Source organism: Helicoverpa armigera, chromosome 10, assembly GCF_030705265.1.
Source record: "Helicoverpa armigera isolate CAAS_96S chromosome 10, ASM3070526v1, whole genome shotgun sequence".
Lineage (NCBI taxonomy): Eukaryota > Metazoa > Arthropoda > Insecta > Lepidoptera > Noctuidae > Helicoverpa > Helicoverpa armigera.
In genome coordinates, this window is record NC_087129.1 from 3,413,349 (window position 1) to 3,426,437 (window position 13,089).

The window sequence follows — 13,089 nt, forward strand, 5'->3', positions numbered from 1 at the left end:
GTTTTTGTGGCCAATTAATGGAAAACCGTAAATTATCATCAACTGCGTAGTGTCTCGCAACCTCATTAAATACACCATGGAGACAAGTATTTCTTACTTATTTAGGTTAAAAATTATGTGTAGCAACAAGTATGCGAGTGAAGCGATCTGACCAGATTACTCGGTCGGCCATCGCGTATCTGCAATCGGTAAATGGTTACTTTAAGTCTCGATATACCAAGTATTCCCCATGGAATGTCACCGTCGCCATGCTGCACTTATATGTGCTCGACGGACTGAATTTTTTCTTATCGCAAATGCATTTTCTGCAAGTTTTCAATGCGAGCGACGTGGTCGCGGCCCCGCGCTCATACTTAGCCGTGTCGCCAGCTTCTTGTGATTTAACTTTATATACACTCATCGGCTAATTAATTTCGTGGTATTTACGGAGAATTTCAATTATTCTTATTTATTATAAAGGTTATAATAAATTTTCCACTCTGCTGATGTAAAACCTGTTGTTTTGATTTAAATACTAGATATACGAAGAAGCGGGTATGCCAAAATACATGGCGCATGACCGGGTTTTACCTAAGATGCGTGGATACATTTTTTTATAATTGTGATTCCCATCGAGAGTGGATATGAAGCGGCGGGCGGTAATAACCCGGCCGGCTCCCGTAATCCATCACGGGCGCTGCAATCGTCCCGCTGTCAGTCTATTCCGGGATGCTCCGTTTTCGCTAATGATTCCTCGCCGCCGTGAGATCACGCGACATTTACAAAGGCCGATTGCGCCGACGATTTGTATCACAAAACGCTACTTCATCTGGTTCTTGCGGCGATGTTTTTATTTTCCGCGTACATAGTTGCAGTTTTAACAAAGCACGGTTTATGCGTTTCGCATAAAACGCTACCCACATATGCGACATCGCGTTCCACACGAGAGAGTTTATAATTTATTTGCGTCGCAGTTTTCTGGCGACGATTTTCCCACAGGGGCGGCGTCTCAAACGAGCCGCGCCCGCCCTTTATGTGGTTTTTTGTAGCGGCACAAAATGCCCGGTGGAAAACATTCAGTGATAACTGGTAACAATCGCAGCCGCCCGGATGCTCCCTCCATTCCGCGCATACCTCGCTGGACCTCGACTGATGCTTTTTCATCTAGCACCGCGCGCGCGCTGACCAAACGCTCTTGAGACTCGCGACTGCGCCTCGCACCAGACACAGCCAATCAATTTATTTATTGCACATTTAAAACTTTATTATCTGTAGCTAAATCATTAATTGAAATTATTACTTATTCTTAACTATCAAACTTTTAATCAATGGCCAAGAAATTGCCGTTGTACATAACGCCATACAAGGAGACTATGATTCATTGAAAAATTAACAGGCTAAACCACTCAAGCGTGAAACTTCTGTGAACGCTGTCAATCAAATATTTTTAATTAAAGTACGTAAGTGGAGTTGTCCAAATGGGTTGTTTTAAAATAAAGCTACCTTAATTTATGAATACCTTTTAGCCGAATGTTTCCATTTGAGAAATACCAAAAGTATACATTTATATAATGGGAGTAAATTAATTAGTGATTTCAACATAAACTAATGTTGGTCTAATACCAAGAGCGTTCGGAGCCGGTGCGGCAGTTCATTAGCAGAGGCGCGCTTCAGTCTCGCGTATTTCATTGTTCCATTGTTTTATTTCCCTCTGTCCGGTGCTTACTGAGAGATATACAGCCCAGCAAACTCTGCAGCTCTGACACCTGTAACCACCACTATTTCACTTCTTTAAGCAAATAACGCTTACGTAACGTTTAATTGCCTTTACGACATACCCCACGACTCTCTCTGAAATGTTAATAACCGAATAGGTATTCCACGAAATTCATGGAATCGTAACGTTTCATGCCTTGCTCTAGTACAAGTTTTTATTAATGTCCTATTGTTTCTTAATCGCCGCTCTAGATTTGATATCGCGATAAGTTTATGTTAAAAGCATAAACTTAAGTAAAGCGGTAAGGTCGCTGCCGGTAGTTTTTCTCAACCAAAAAGCGTAGCCGTCAGATCTGAAGCCCGATTTCTGCTATCTGTTGGTTCGATCGCTCTCCGACAGACATTACCGCGTCGTTGAGGGCCGAAGATGTCGATTTTTCAAACCGTAAACTAGCTTATTGATATGCGTAAATAAAAATATCTCGTCCACCCACTTGCTTCATTAGCATTTCAATATCGATTTAGTAATGGCTAAATGCAGGTATAAATGTCATGTTTGGGAAAGTTAATCTCTTAAGGATATGACACGCTCCGTGTTGCGACTAGACGATCACAATTAGTGTTAATTTTTCAAAGTTCTAGCGTATTGAGAGAAGGCGTGACGCGGCCGCTGCACAGATCTCACGCTAGATGTATTGCCGTTCCAGTTAGCTGACAATAAATCGTATGTTTAGCGACGCGGTGACTTGTATAATTAACAATAGCGGCATTATACGCGATTTCCAAACTAAGCGACGCAACGCTGATCGTTTGTCACGACGCAAATTGCTATTTATGAGGATTATCTATACTTAAATACTTATCCAGCGTAAATCGTTTCATTAGTTGTATACTATTTGTAATAGTTCTTATCTCATTGTACTGCAGACAGACTAAAACACAGCACGTCAAAAAGCTATGTGAAAACCAATGTGCAAAATGGCCATTTGATATCTGCGCAGCCTCGTGGACGGCTACCATTTCAACTTAATATTCCTTTGTGTTCGTTATTCCAGTCACTGGTTTATTACTTAATAAATTCACTGAATCCTGAAAATTCCTTCCGCTCACAGTAACACGTAGTTGTAGCATCGACCGCAAACAGTACAGCTCATAAATAAGCCATTGCTATTTAGCTAACAATCGAGCTCCGATGGGCATTTGGTCAGATTCCGAGGCAGGCAGCCGTGGCAGCCACGTGTGCTCGCGTCCGCATGCCTCCGCCCGAATATGCAGCCCTTGCAACATGAATTTTGGCCCCTATGCCGAATATTCCATGCACATTGGACACAAATAATGTTGCAGAATAATGTGACACAGGTGAAATCGAACGCCGATTACCATTTCATGTCGTACTTGTGTACCTAGCTGCGAGGTAGATAATGTGCGGTTATTGATTATTGTTAATAACTGAGAATTGTACACTCGCAGCCAAACTGTCAACACCAAAAACCAATATAGTTTGTGCGTAATACGTTGCGGACGCCAGCTTTGTTCTACGAAAAATAAATTCTATAGTTTATTTGATATTTCGGCTGAAAAATGTAACAGGATATATCGTGTACCGTGATGACTATTCAAGGGAAGAATATTTGTTAAATTCACACAATGGTATTAATCCATTTCTTTCCTTCGTAATATTCTATGTAAACTATCTATAAATGTCCATTTTAATTCGCTTTTAGTGCTAAATGGTTATTTAGAATGAACACAATTGTAGCGATAGCCATCTGTGAAAGACATTGGGTGCTGACTGTACCTATTTACTGCACGCATGTTCAGTTGTTATTAGGTAAATTCTGCGGTCTACATATAATTCGTATATCTTAATTAATCAGTGTAATTATGAAATCATTTACGATACGGGATGTTAGAGTCAGATATGTAGTTATGCGCATCAGCTCATGTATTTCATATGATAACATGATTACTATCTATCTAAAAACGTTAATCATTAGGTATATTTTAGTAGGTAGTAGTAAGTGCTCCTATGTAGTTGAGGATGTATGAATTTGCCTTATATTAAGTAATTAATTTTTTTTTTTTTTTTTGCTAGTTAATATAATTAATTTCAATTAATTCAGTAAATATATATACAACATACAACTAACTTATTACCTAATATATACACTTACTATAAATAAAAATATTAGTAGTAAATAAAATTACTAAAATTACTAAAATTAAATTTTAGTAATTAATTGAATAATTCGATACCAATTTCGCAACTGATTGATTGGAGATAAAAATAAATATTTCTAGAAGGTTCTTACACGAACGTAATATTGTTACCATAATAAAAATTACAGTAGTTTTTACAGTGCAGTTAAATTTATATCATATTTTCTTAAACGAGTGTTAAAACATTTTCCGGGTAAAGTGCTTTACTTTTCCGTCGCGGGAGCTTTTGTTTTTTTCGTATTTTTCTACTAAGTATAGTAAAATTATGTTATATTTACGTGCGTATAATTTGTGTTAAACTTTAAGTTATGTTGTATTCGTTTTAGGTAAGTGACAAATGGAAAATTTGCGGTGATCAATAGACGCGATGCATCCAGCAGGGTACTACGCTAATCTTGGTAAGACAGTTCAAAATTTAGACATTCAATATTCATTAGTTTTGCTCCATTGATTTAAAAGGAAAATTTCAGTTATCTCGGCAGATTTTCTGAAAAAGTAATCAGTTTGTTCCCGATTTTTTTCATCTACCTATACTCAGATTTTGAGTGAACTCACACGCTTGTGCAGTTTGCCGATACTTTAACAAGTAAAAAAAAAACAAATGATTTTATATAAATTTAAAAATAATTGTTTAGTTTTAATATAAATAATTTATCGGTCGCGTATCTATGTGTATTTATAAAATACTTAATGGCTTAATTAAAATTTACATACATATGAATTAGTCGCGAAGATGAATATGCATAGAGAAGATACAACAAATCTACTAAGCCCCAAATAACTGTATAAATAAATAACATTTAAAAATAAAAAGAAACAAATATAAATAAATCATAAATAAATAAATGAAATAACATAAAACCCTAAGTATATTTTGTGACTCCTTAATTTCGTCGAGTCAAGATGATTTTAGGCACAAGAGTGATTGAAATAGCACAGATACTGAAAACTAAACTATAATCATACTTTTTGCTCAATAAAAAATTGAATAGGCCTAACACACTTGTAACTACTTACTACTCATTAATAAGCGTAGGTTTTGTGTTTCAATTAAATTAAAGAGATAAAAAAGATACCTAAAGATAAAAGTTAAATCATATTTCAGCCAAAACAGTTGAATGGCGTGAGCTTATATTATGTGTATTATTATTTATCAGTTTTAGCCTTTTGTGAAATCATCATGATAAATAACAGTGTTTACTATGATTATCATGTAAGATTACTTTTATCTTTATTAATTTATACCTAAGTGAACACTACGCTTTTTCGTGTTTCCGATTCATAAATACATATAATTTTCCCTGAGTAATCTATTAACTTAGTCATAGGATTAACGTTCGCTTCAATGAAACTTAATGATATGAGTATCAAATAGGTAGGTTTTAACTCTTATTTTTTTATTTAGGAAACAATTTGGATAGTTACATAAAAATATGTAATAAAATAAGATAACGAAAAACTGTTATTGTTAGGCAATGATTTCATCAATAAGAAGTTCAACTTATCAACAATAGTACCTAAGAAAGGTTCGATTAATTTAAAATATCCTTTCCATTTTGATAATCATTAAGGTTTTATGTAGTTAACTTGATCCGGACATTGACCATCATATTAGGAGCAAATGACTAACATGTAGCACTCTATAGTTTCAGTATAATTTGATTAACACCAGTAACCAACAGGCATTATATTAACATAAGAGCCTAATGCTCTAACGACCAAGGTTTAACAGATATTATACTAACACAGTAACAGTTTAACTAATATAATATTGAATACGACATACATATTTATATTCATGTAGATTTTCTAACAAATCTAAAGGAATATAACACTTAAATACTTAACGATGTCTACCTTTGTTTTAAACCAAAGAACCGTACAGTAAAAACTATGCAATTTTACAGTTTACTGTATACTTTTACACGTAAACAGTAAAAGCTTCCTTAGAAAATATTTTAGTGCTGTAACAGTACTCTGTGCTTTACTGAATTTTCAAAACAAATGTGCTTTTTGTCTTTTACGATTGGAATGACAGTTTAATGAAAATAAAATATTATTGTTACTGCTTTCGTCTTACGGTTAAAGACGCAAAACATAACGTTACAAATTAATTTACTGCTAAAATAAAAACAAAAAATGGTGAAGATTTATTCACGGCTTATCTATAACATGATGTTGTCTTTAATGAATAATTAATTCGGTAAATCGTAGCTTACTGTCGAACATAAGCCGCTAAGTGGTGGTTTTGAAACATTGGGCTCTGAGCACACGGCAGGGAAACCAACCCTTTCAGAAACATCTCTATTACACCACTCAAAACGTATAGTTCATTAATAAACTACCAAAGCTTGCGTGAAGCTTCGATTTTCCACCGAAATACTATATTGTCAAATCAAAAATGGTTCGTTTTCTCACTTTTTGGGCACGTGATTATGAAATGGGAACGTTCCGTCGATTTATTGTATTTGAAAAGAATAGAAATGAAAGGGAAGCTTTTGTCAGGTTTTGAAGAAACACAGGGTTTAATAATTGAGAAATACTTCTATATTAATTAATTTTATTTTCTAAACAATTAGGTCAGCTAAACTAGGATCGATTGTTCCAGAATTCAGTCAGTATGAATTATATTTTTACTTCACTGATACGTACCTCCGTACTACAAACCTTTCCTTATTATCTAATAGGATAGTTTATCTGTCCATGCATTATCATTCAATTGATTTTTAATGACTTGCAAAGTAATTTAAATGAGCCTGCAGCTAGAATTCATTGCACAATGCGCTGAAACTTAGGTCTTACATATGTAATTAGTATTTTTGTACTTAGATATATTTAGAAATAGCTGTTCTCTTCGGTTTTAACGCTACGAAAGAGCTACTTCGCTCACCTGGATAAAAAGTATACGTTATGTTATTTTGACGTACTTATAAACAAGAATGTTTTTCCGTGATTTTGCCAGGAAGAGTAAGAAACAATCTCACACATACAGACTCACATTTTATAATATTAGTGAGACTTAAAACACAGTATTGTACTGTAGAGTTTACATTACATCCAACGTTACATTATAGTAGAAAGATTTATATTATCGACGATTAGAATTAGCAAATGTTGACGTAAAACTATCGTGGGATAATATTTTTTTTTTTCTGAACACCTGCGTCCAATAGAAAAGTTCCTAATAAATTATTTATAGTTTTTTTAGACCTTTTTAACATTAATTATAATAAAAACCTTATTTCCATAAAATTCATATACTTAGTCCGGTTTTTCTCTCAAAATCTAATTCGATACGACTGCACCAAACCAATGTAACCTTGAATTTATTATGGAAAATCCTCGCATTTAAAGCAATAAAAAACAAGAGCATCTTTAACATGAGCAAATCGAATAACTGGTCTTGTAGTAACTTTTCAAGGTGTTAATATTGATACCTACTCGTATTTTTTCATTTTCCTTACTAATTCCTCATTTTCAATGTTAATGTAGTTCGTGACTCACTCAACAGCAAAAGAAGTATCTTTCCTTTTTCCTTGAATTTTTGCAAATGAAGTTTATATAAAGAAGATAGGATAGAATAGAACTCAATATTCATCATCAAAACACGACACAACTACTAATTAATGCAAAAGCTTTTGTGTTCAAAATACCTGATCTAAAATAGTCTAAATATTGGCTGTTTCCCTTTGTAGTTTGCGTTGGCTGGAAATACAAATAGGTCCCTCTAATTGCCGTAGTCAGGTTGTTTGTGCCGAACGGGAGTTGGAGCCTCGATTGATTGGCCAATTGATACACCGCTAAAGCCTTCGATTACCAAACTGTTGGGGCAACATGCTTATTGAGCTAATTTAGAATAAATGAGCCTCCTCCTTTACGTGTGTATCAGAGTTCTTACGTTGCGGATTTTGTTCGTGCGGATAATAGAGTAAGTAAATGTGATTGCTTCTTTTTTCTTGCTTTGTTTAAACATTTCAAAATTAAAGTAACGAAAACTTGGAGAAACTCACTAGACACAACCATCATTTTACACACGAAAGATCATTTTTTAAACAGCATGCCGTCTCCTCGTCGTGATGTGATAAATGAACTGATTAGGCTCGAAGTACCGGTTCTCATAATATTATTCTTACAAGGATAAAAACAATAGTCTGTCTTTGTGCGGTATCGCGGGAAATCCTGCCACCACGCGTAAATACATAGGATATTCACAATAAATAAGACGTCAGTTTGCCCCTTTTAGTCCCATTTACCTTGTTAATTTGCGGTGAAAATGTACGCGGTCATTATCTAACCACTTAGCCAATTAGATTAGCCTTTATTAGCTAGTCAATATCGATATTTTGCGGTGTAACGGCAGAAGAAAGTCCTATACAACCTACTTTCGTTTTGCTACTGCATTACCGCAATTTGTGTTGTAAAGGTAGTTTCAATTAGTTTATAGGCCAGTAATTATTATTTTATTACCTAAAATTAATATTTAAAGACCGTTTAAAGTGAATTAGCGTTTAGTTTAAATAATGTCGTTTTTCCTGCTAGGGTTATGGCGAGTTCCTCATGGCTCATAGCGCTGGCATAGGAACACCGGTTGCTGTAGGCGCACACGCTCGCATCAACACTAGAAACGTCGAGTTTATCGCTAAGAATAACCATAAAAGTATGATTTATAAACGTCGCCTCACCATTGGCTCGTGTAATAAAACCGTCGCATTGTGCCATGTGCGACTGAATCGTGCCGTTTCTATCGAACGCGACTTATTTATGCATAAAAAAGTTTTCATTTGCCCACCAGTCATTTTCACATAAAATACTTTATTCATCGCCGACAAGTTGTAATCAAACTATGAATATAAATAAAATTACAATATTAATATGTGAATATCGGTTTTTAATGCGCGCATTAGAATGGCTGTTTTTATATAAGTAATGCATGTAATACATAACCGGTTCACAAATGGCATGGAAACTGATTCAATAACAATCCATTGATGCAAATCCTTGCTATTGAGAATGTGAAATTACATAGGTTTGTTTGTTTACATCGGAAATGATTTATCTCTTTCAGAATCGACATTCATTGCTCTATTCAAAACTGCATACATTTTATTTTATTGTTAGGTTTTGTTGACTAATCCGTACCTATATCAGTAGCCACCTGTTTCTGTATCTGATATAAAACTAGCTACTTTGAAATATCTGCAAAACAAATTGGTCACGATTAATCCATCAATCGGCAAGCACAATTCGTGTACAGTATAGGAGGTGGGCCACCTGACTTAATATTTATCTGGCGCTGACCTCCGCTCCTTTAGTTTAACAAGCGTTAATAATGAAAAGTCGGGAAGTGTAGCGGATGCAGCGAGTGCAGCGTGCAGCACTCTCCGCGTCGGACGCCTTCACCGCCCGCGACGTGACATAACACGCCGAGCCCCGCCCACGCCCTCTCGCTCACTCCGCACGCGTGCGAGCGAGACGCCAACACACCCTCCGTCGAAGCCTCCACGCCGCACTGTTTCTAAGAAAAGCCAACTGTTATTATCGTCCGCGGATTGTTGTCGACCTCTCGCCGCTTTATTTTGCTCCTCTCATGAATGAATCTCGGCGCCCGCAGGTGCGCGCCCTCCAGCGCTAAATTTCGACTCCATTACTCACATTAAAATGGTACTATGGTTGCACGCCAATTTCCAGCACGCCACATGGTAATTTCCAGTGGCTGATGCTGCTACGCTTTCGTCTAATTTGAGGCTCCACAGGAAGTTGCGATTTGGGAGCGCTTTCGCCTTATTTTGATTAGCGTTTTCTTGATTTTGCTGTCAATCCGCCTACTCGGTTTCACGAATGGATAAATGCCCGCCGGATCAGCCATCAATCAGGCAGCTATTGGCACCGATGCACGCGATAATTTCGGCATCTGCGAGGAGATTTAGTGATTGCTGCCAATGATTGTATAATCGTATTGCAATTGTACTAATAAACACTTTACATGTGTAAGAAAACAATACATCTATCAAAGGAATTCAAAATATACATTAGAGAACAAGAATAATATAACAAAGGGATGTTAAGTATTTGCAGTTTATTTATACTTATTGCCATAAAATAACCGTATAAAAATAAACACAGATATTTAAATAAAACAAATAATACAAATGTGTTATGTAACTGAATGACATATGCACACTGAAGTACCCTTGACACTAATCGAAAATAATAATCAGCAATCAGGAAATGCTTAAATTACGATTAAACGTTTTAATCAAAACGATTAATGATATAACGTAATATCCACAAAAAATAAGCGAAAAAGTAAACTGACTGAGAAAACAAATAACAATATTAAGAGAAACCAGCTCAAGCTATTGTCATTGGATCAATTTAAATCCGTTCAGATAAAAGCTGTCATTTTAACTGTGTCAATAGAACAACAACTACGGCTGAAAAATTGCGTCACCGCTGCACCGACGGCAACCACACTTACCATTTAACCAACTCTTTCTTCACCTCTCCTATCATTATGAATAATTTTCTTCTATTATTCATCTAAGTTTTAACCGTAATCAACTCACTAAATACTAATTAAAATATATTAGGCCCAATAAAAGCGAGGAAGCGAAATAAACTCGTCGATACTGTCAGTGGGTATAATAATAAAAGGCTCTCTGGCTTTGGTGTTAAGGCTATGATTGGCGTCGTTTCGGCACTGGTAGTGGACAAACCGGTTGCCGACTGGTAACAGTAGCCTTAACGATTGTTGGACCACGATCAAATTATACCTTGTTCCGATTTGTATGCAACTAAAACCTAGCCACTGCGTCTCACGGCTTCGACACACATGCTGCTTCTAATGCATTTACTTCTTTTGCATTATCTAAATTATCATCATTATTGTAAAAAGAATGATTAAAATGTATATAAAAAAAAACTTCATACAGGACAAAGTTTTTTTTTTTTATTAAGTAAATATTTGAACATGTTCAGATAAACGATGCTATCTTTGTATAACATCTCTGTGTACTGTATTAGTCATACAGTAATGTGACTTAGATAAATTTGCTTATATGGAAATTCCGAGCCTATAAGTAAACAATATTGCCATGCTAATTTGCAAGTCATCAATATATTTTCCGTGTTTGGCGTGGTTAGTAAATTCACCTGATGTGTATTAAGTTATTTTAGGCATAAATACAAACTATATGGACCAAAATAAATGGAGCCGTTCGTGATACAATTGAGATAATAAATCTGAAGCATCGCAATCTAATAACAATACTAACTCAGACAAGTTGGAAGATAGTGGAAGGAATCAGCCAACAAATTTGCATGTTTTCCTATACACCGCTCACATTGCCAACTAGCCGTGACGTCAATACTACTACACAATTATCGGCAACCTATTATCATTAAAAATAGACCCATTAACGTTAAAGGCACAGTTGTATTTTTGACAGACAAATACACTGATGTAAGTGATTAAGATTTACTATTGAATATTTGTAAATGGCAGCTCGTAGTCAATAAATTCAAAGACATTTAACAAGCGCGTGGAGAACGTTGGCTATGACTGTCCCATTTTTGGCACAACTTTCGGCGTGATTTAATTTAACGATTCATAAGGAACCCGCAAAATTGAAAATACAGATTTTAAAGCCAACCACTTACTGATGTTTAATTTTATTAACGTGTAAGAAACGCGTTTTCTCTGTGGACAAAAACATGTAATGATTCACCAAGACGCGATCATTTCCACCGAGTCGGAAAATTCCTGTAATCGTGTAGCTCATAGACTTTCTTCAGCGATCACTGCACCGATTGATAATCACACGCGAAACACGTGTTGATATGCCGCCGACGACGTCTTAACATACTGTATCGCTACATCTAGCCTATATGCTTTTGTCTTCCGCGAAACAGTGTTCATAATACAAGCTTCGTATAACCTTTTCATTAGAGGAGATAACTGCGGTGATGACGGGATGCCTAGTCGGTACGCGTTTTATTAGCTAACTTACGTCTGTAGAACATTCCTAACTAACGTTTTATCGTCGTTAAGATAAGAGCACCGAAGTAGTGGTGACATCACCACGAGACAGACCATGTCTTGATAAAGAAAGTGTTCAGTAGGTAACCTTTACTTGATAAGATAATGAACAAAATCTGCAAATTCACAATAATAGGTACTACTTAAAGCAGGCCGGGAAAGTTATCGAAACCGGTCTGTGACTAATTACGATAACAACCATTAATCGAGAAGTAGACGAAGGCCAGTTAAACCAAATCCTAATTGTTAAACAGTATCAAGCTGAACAAAAATAAAAAGCTGTGACTTTAATGTACGACTTCCCCGAGTTTCGTGAACGGCAGCTTTACTCAAGCGGAGTCTACTTGGCACAGACAAGAGAATATCGGATCGAAACTCGAAATCTCAAACCTGTTTTCTGAAATCTGTTGTCCTTATCTGGTACAGCATAATGCATATTTCTGTTCTCTGTCTGTGAGTCACCGTTTCTACGTATCACCCGAGCAGTCGCTCTACGCACTTCATGGCCACTCGTTCGACTTCGTCACGCTTTGGCTGCTATGACTGGTCAGTTAATGCGACAATAAATTAATGTCCAATGTAATAAGTAAATAGATTTCTTACAAAAAAACTATCGTACGGTTCCGCTCTTACATTTCGAAATCAGCTTCGGTACTATAACCGACGCACACTCATTGGTTCAATTGACACTATACGAGTTTTAATATGTAGTTGCAATTCAATATAATTTTCTGTATTCAGGGCAATGGGCGTAATTAATTACACAAATGTAAAATGTATTTACGTTAAAACAGAAGGATTAAATTGTATACCGAATGTAATATGATCAGGAAACATATTGATGCTTCATATAAAAGCAGTAAAGTACTGAAATAATTGGCATTATGATTTCCGAACTGCATTCAATAATTCAAAGTTTTAAAGATCTTGATTTTTATCGTCATCGTTTCCAAAAGCATCTCACAGGTGAAAGGACGTTTTATTTGTCACCATGCCATCGAGATTAAGAGAATAATTTACAACACTTTAAACGTTTATGCGCCATTTGGCGTGTTCTCGTATAAACATTCTCGTCTCCGGTATGGCCTTTATTTTAAAATTTAAAACTTTCTTTAGCTGTGCATTAGCTTAAAAAT

At 35.8% G+C, this 13,089-nt stretch overlaps 1 protein-coding gene across 6 annotated transcripts in view; it reads left to right on the forward strand.

The window, feature by feature from the left end:
* Positions 1-13,089, forward strand: part of LOC110371780 (transcriptional enhancer factor TEF-1) — a 65,311-nt gene that overhangs the window by 14,438 nt on the left and 37,784 nt on the right. For 2 of the 6 annotated variants that reach the window (XM_049841016.2, XM_021328164.3), the window contains exon 2: positions 4,242-4,313. The exons of the other annotated variants lie outside the window; for them this stretch is intronic. In XM_049841016.2, coding sequence (XP_049696973.1) covers positions 4,283-4,313 — 31 coding nt within the window. In that variant the 5' untranslated portion in view covers positions 4,242-4,282. The remainder of the gene's footprint in view (positions 1-4,241; positions 4,314-13,089) is intronic. 6 annotated transcript variants of the gene reach the window in all.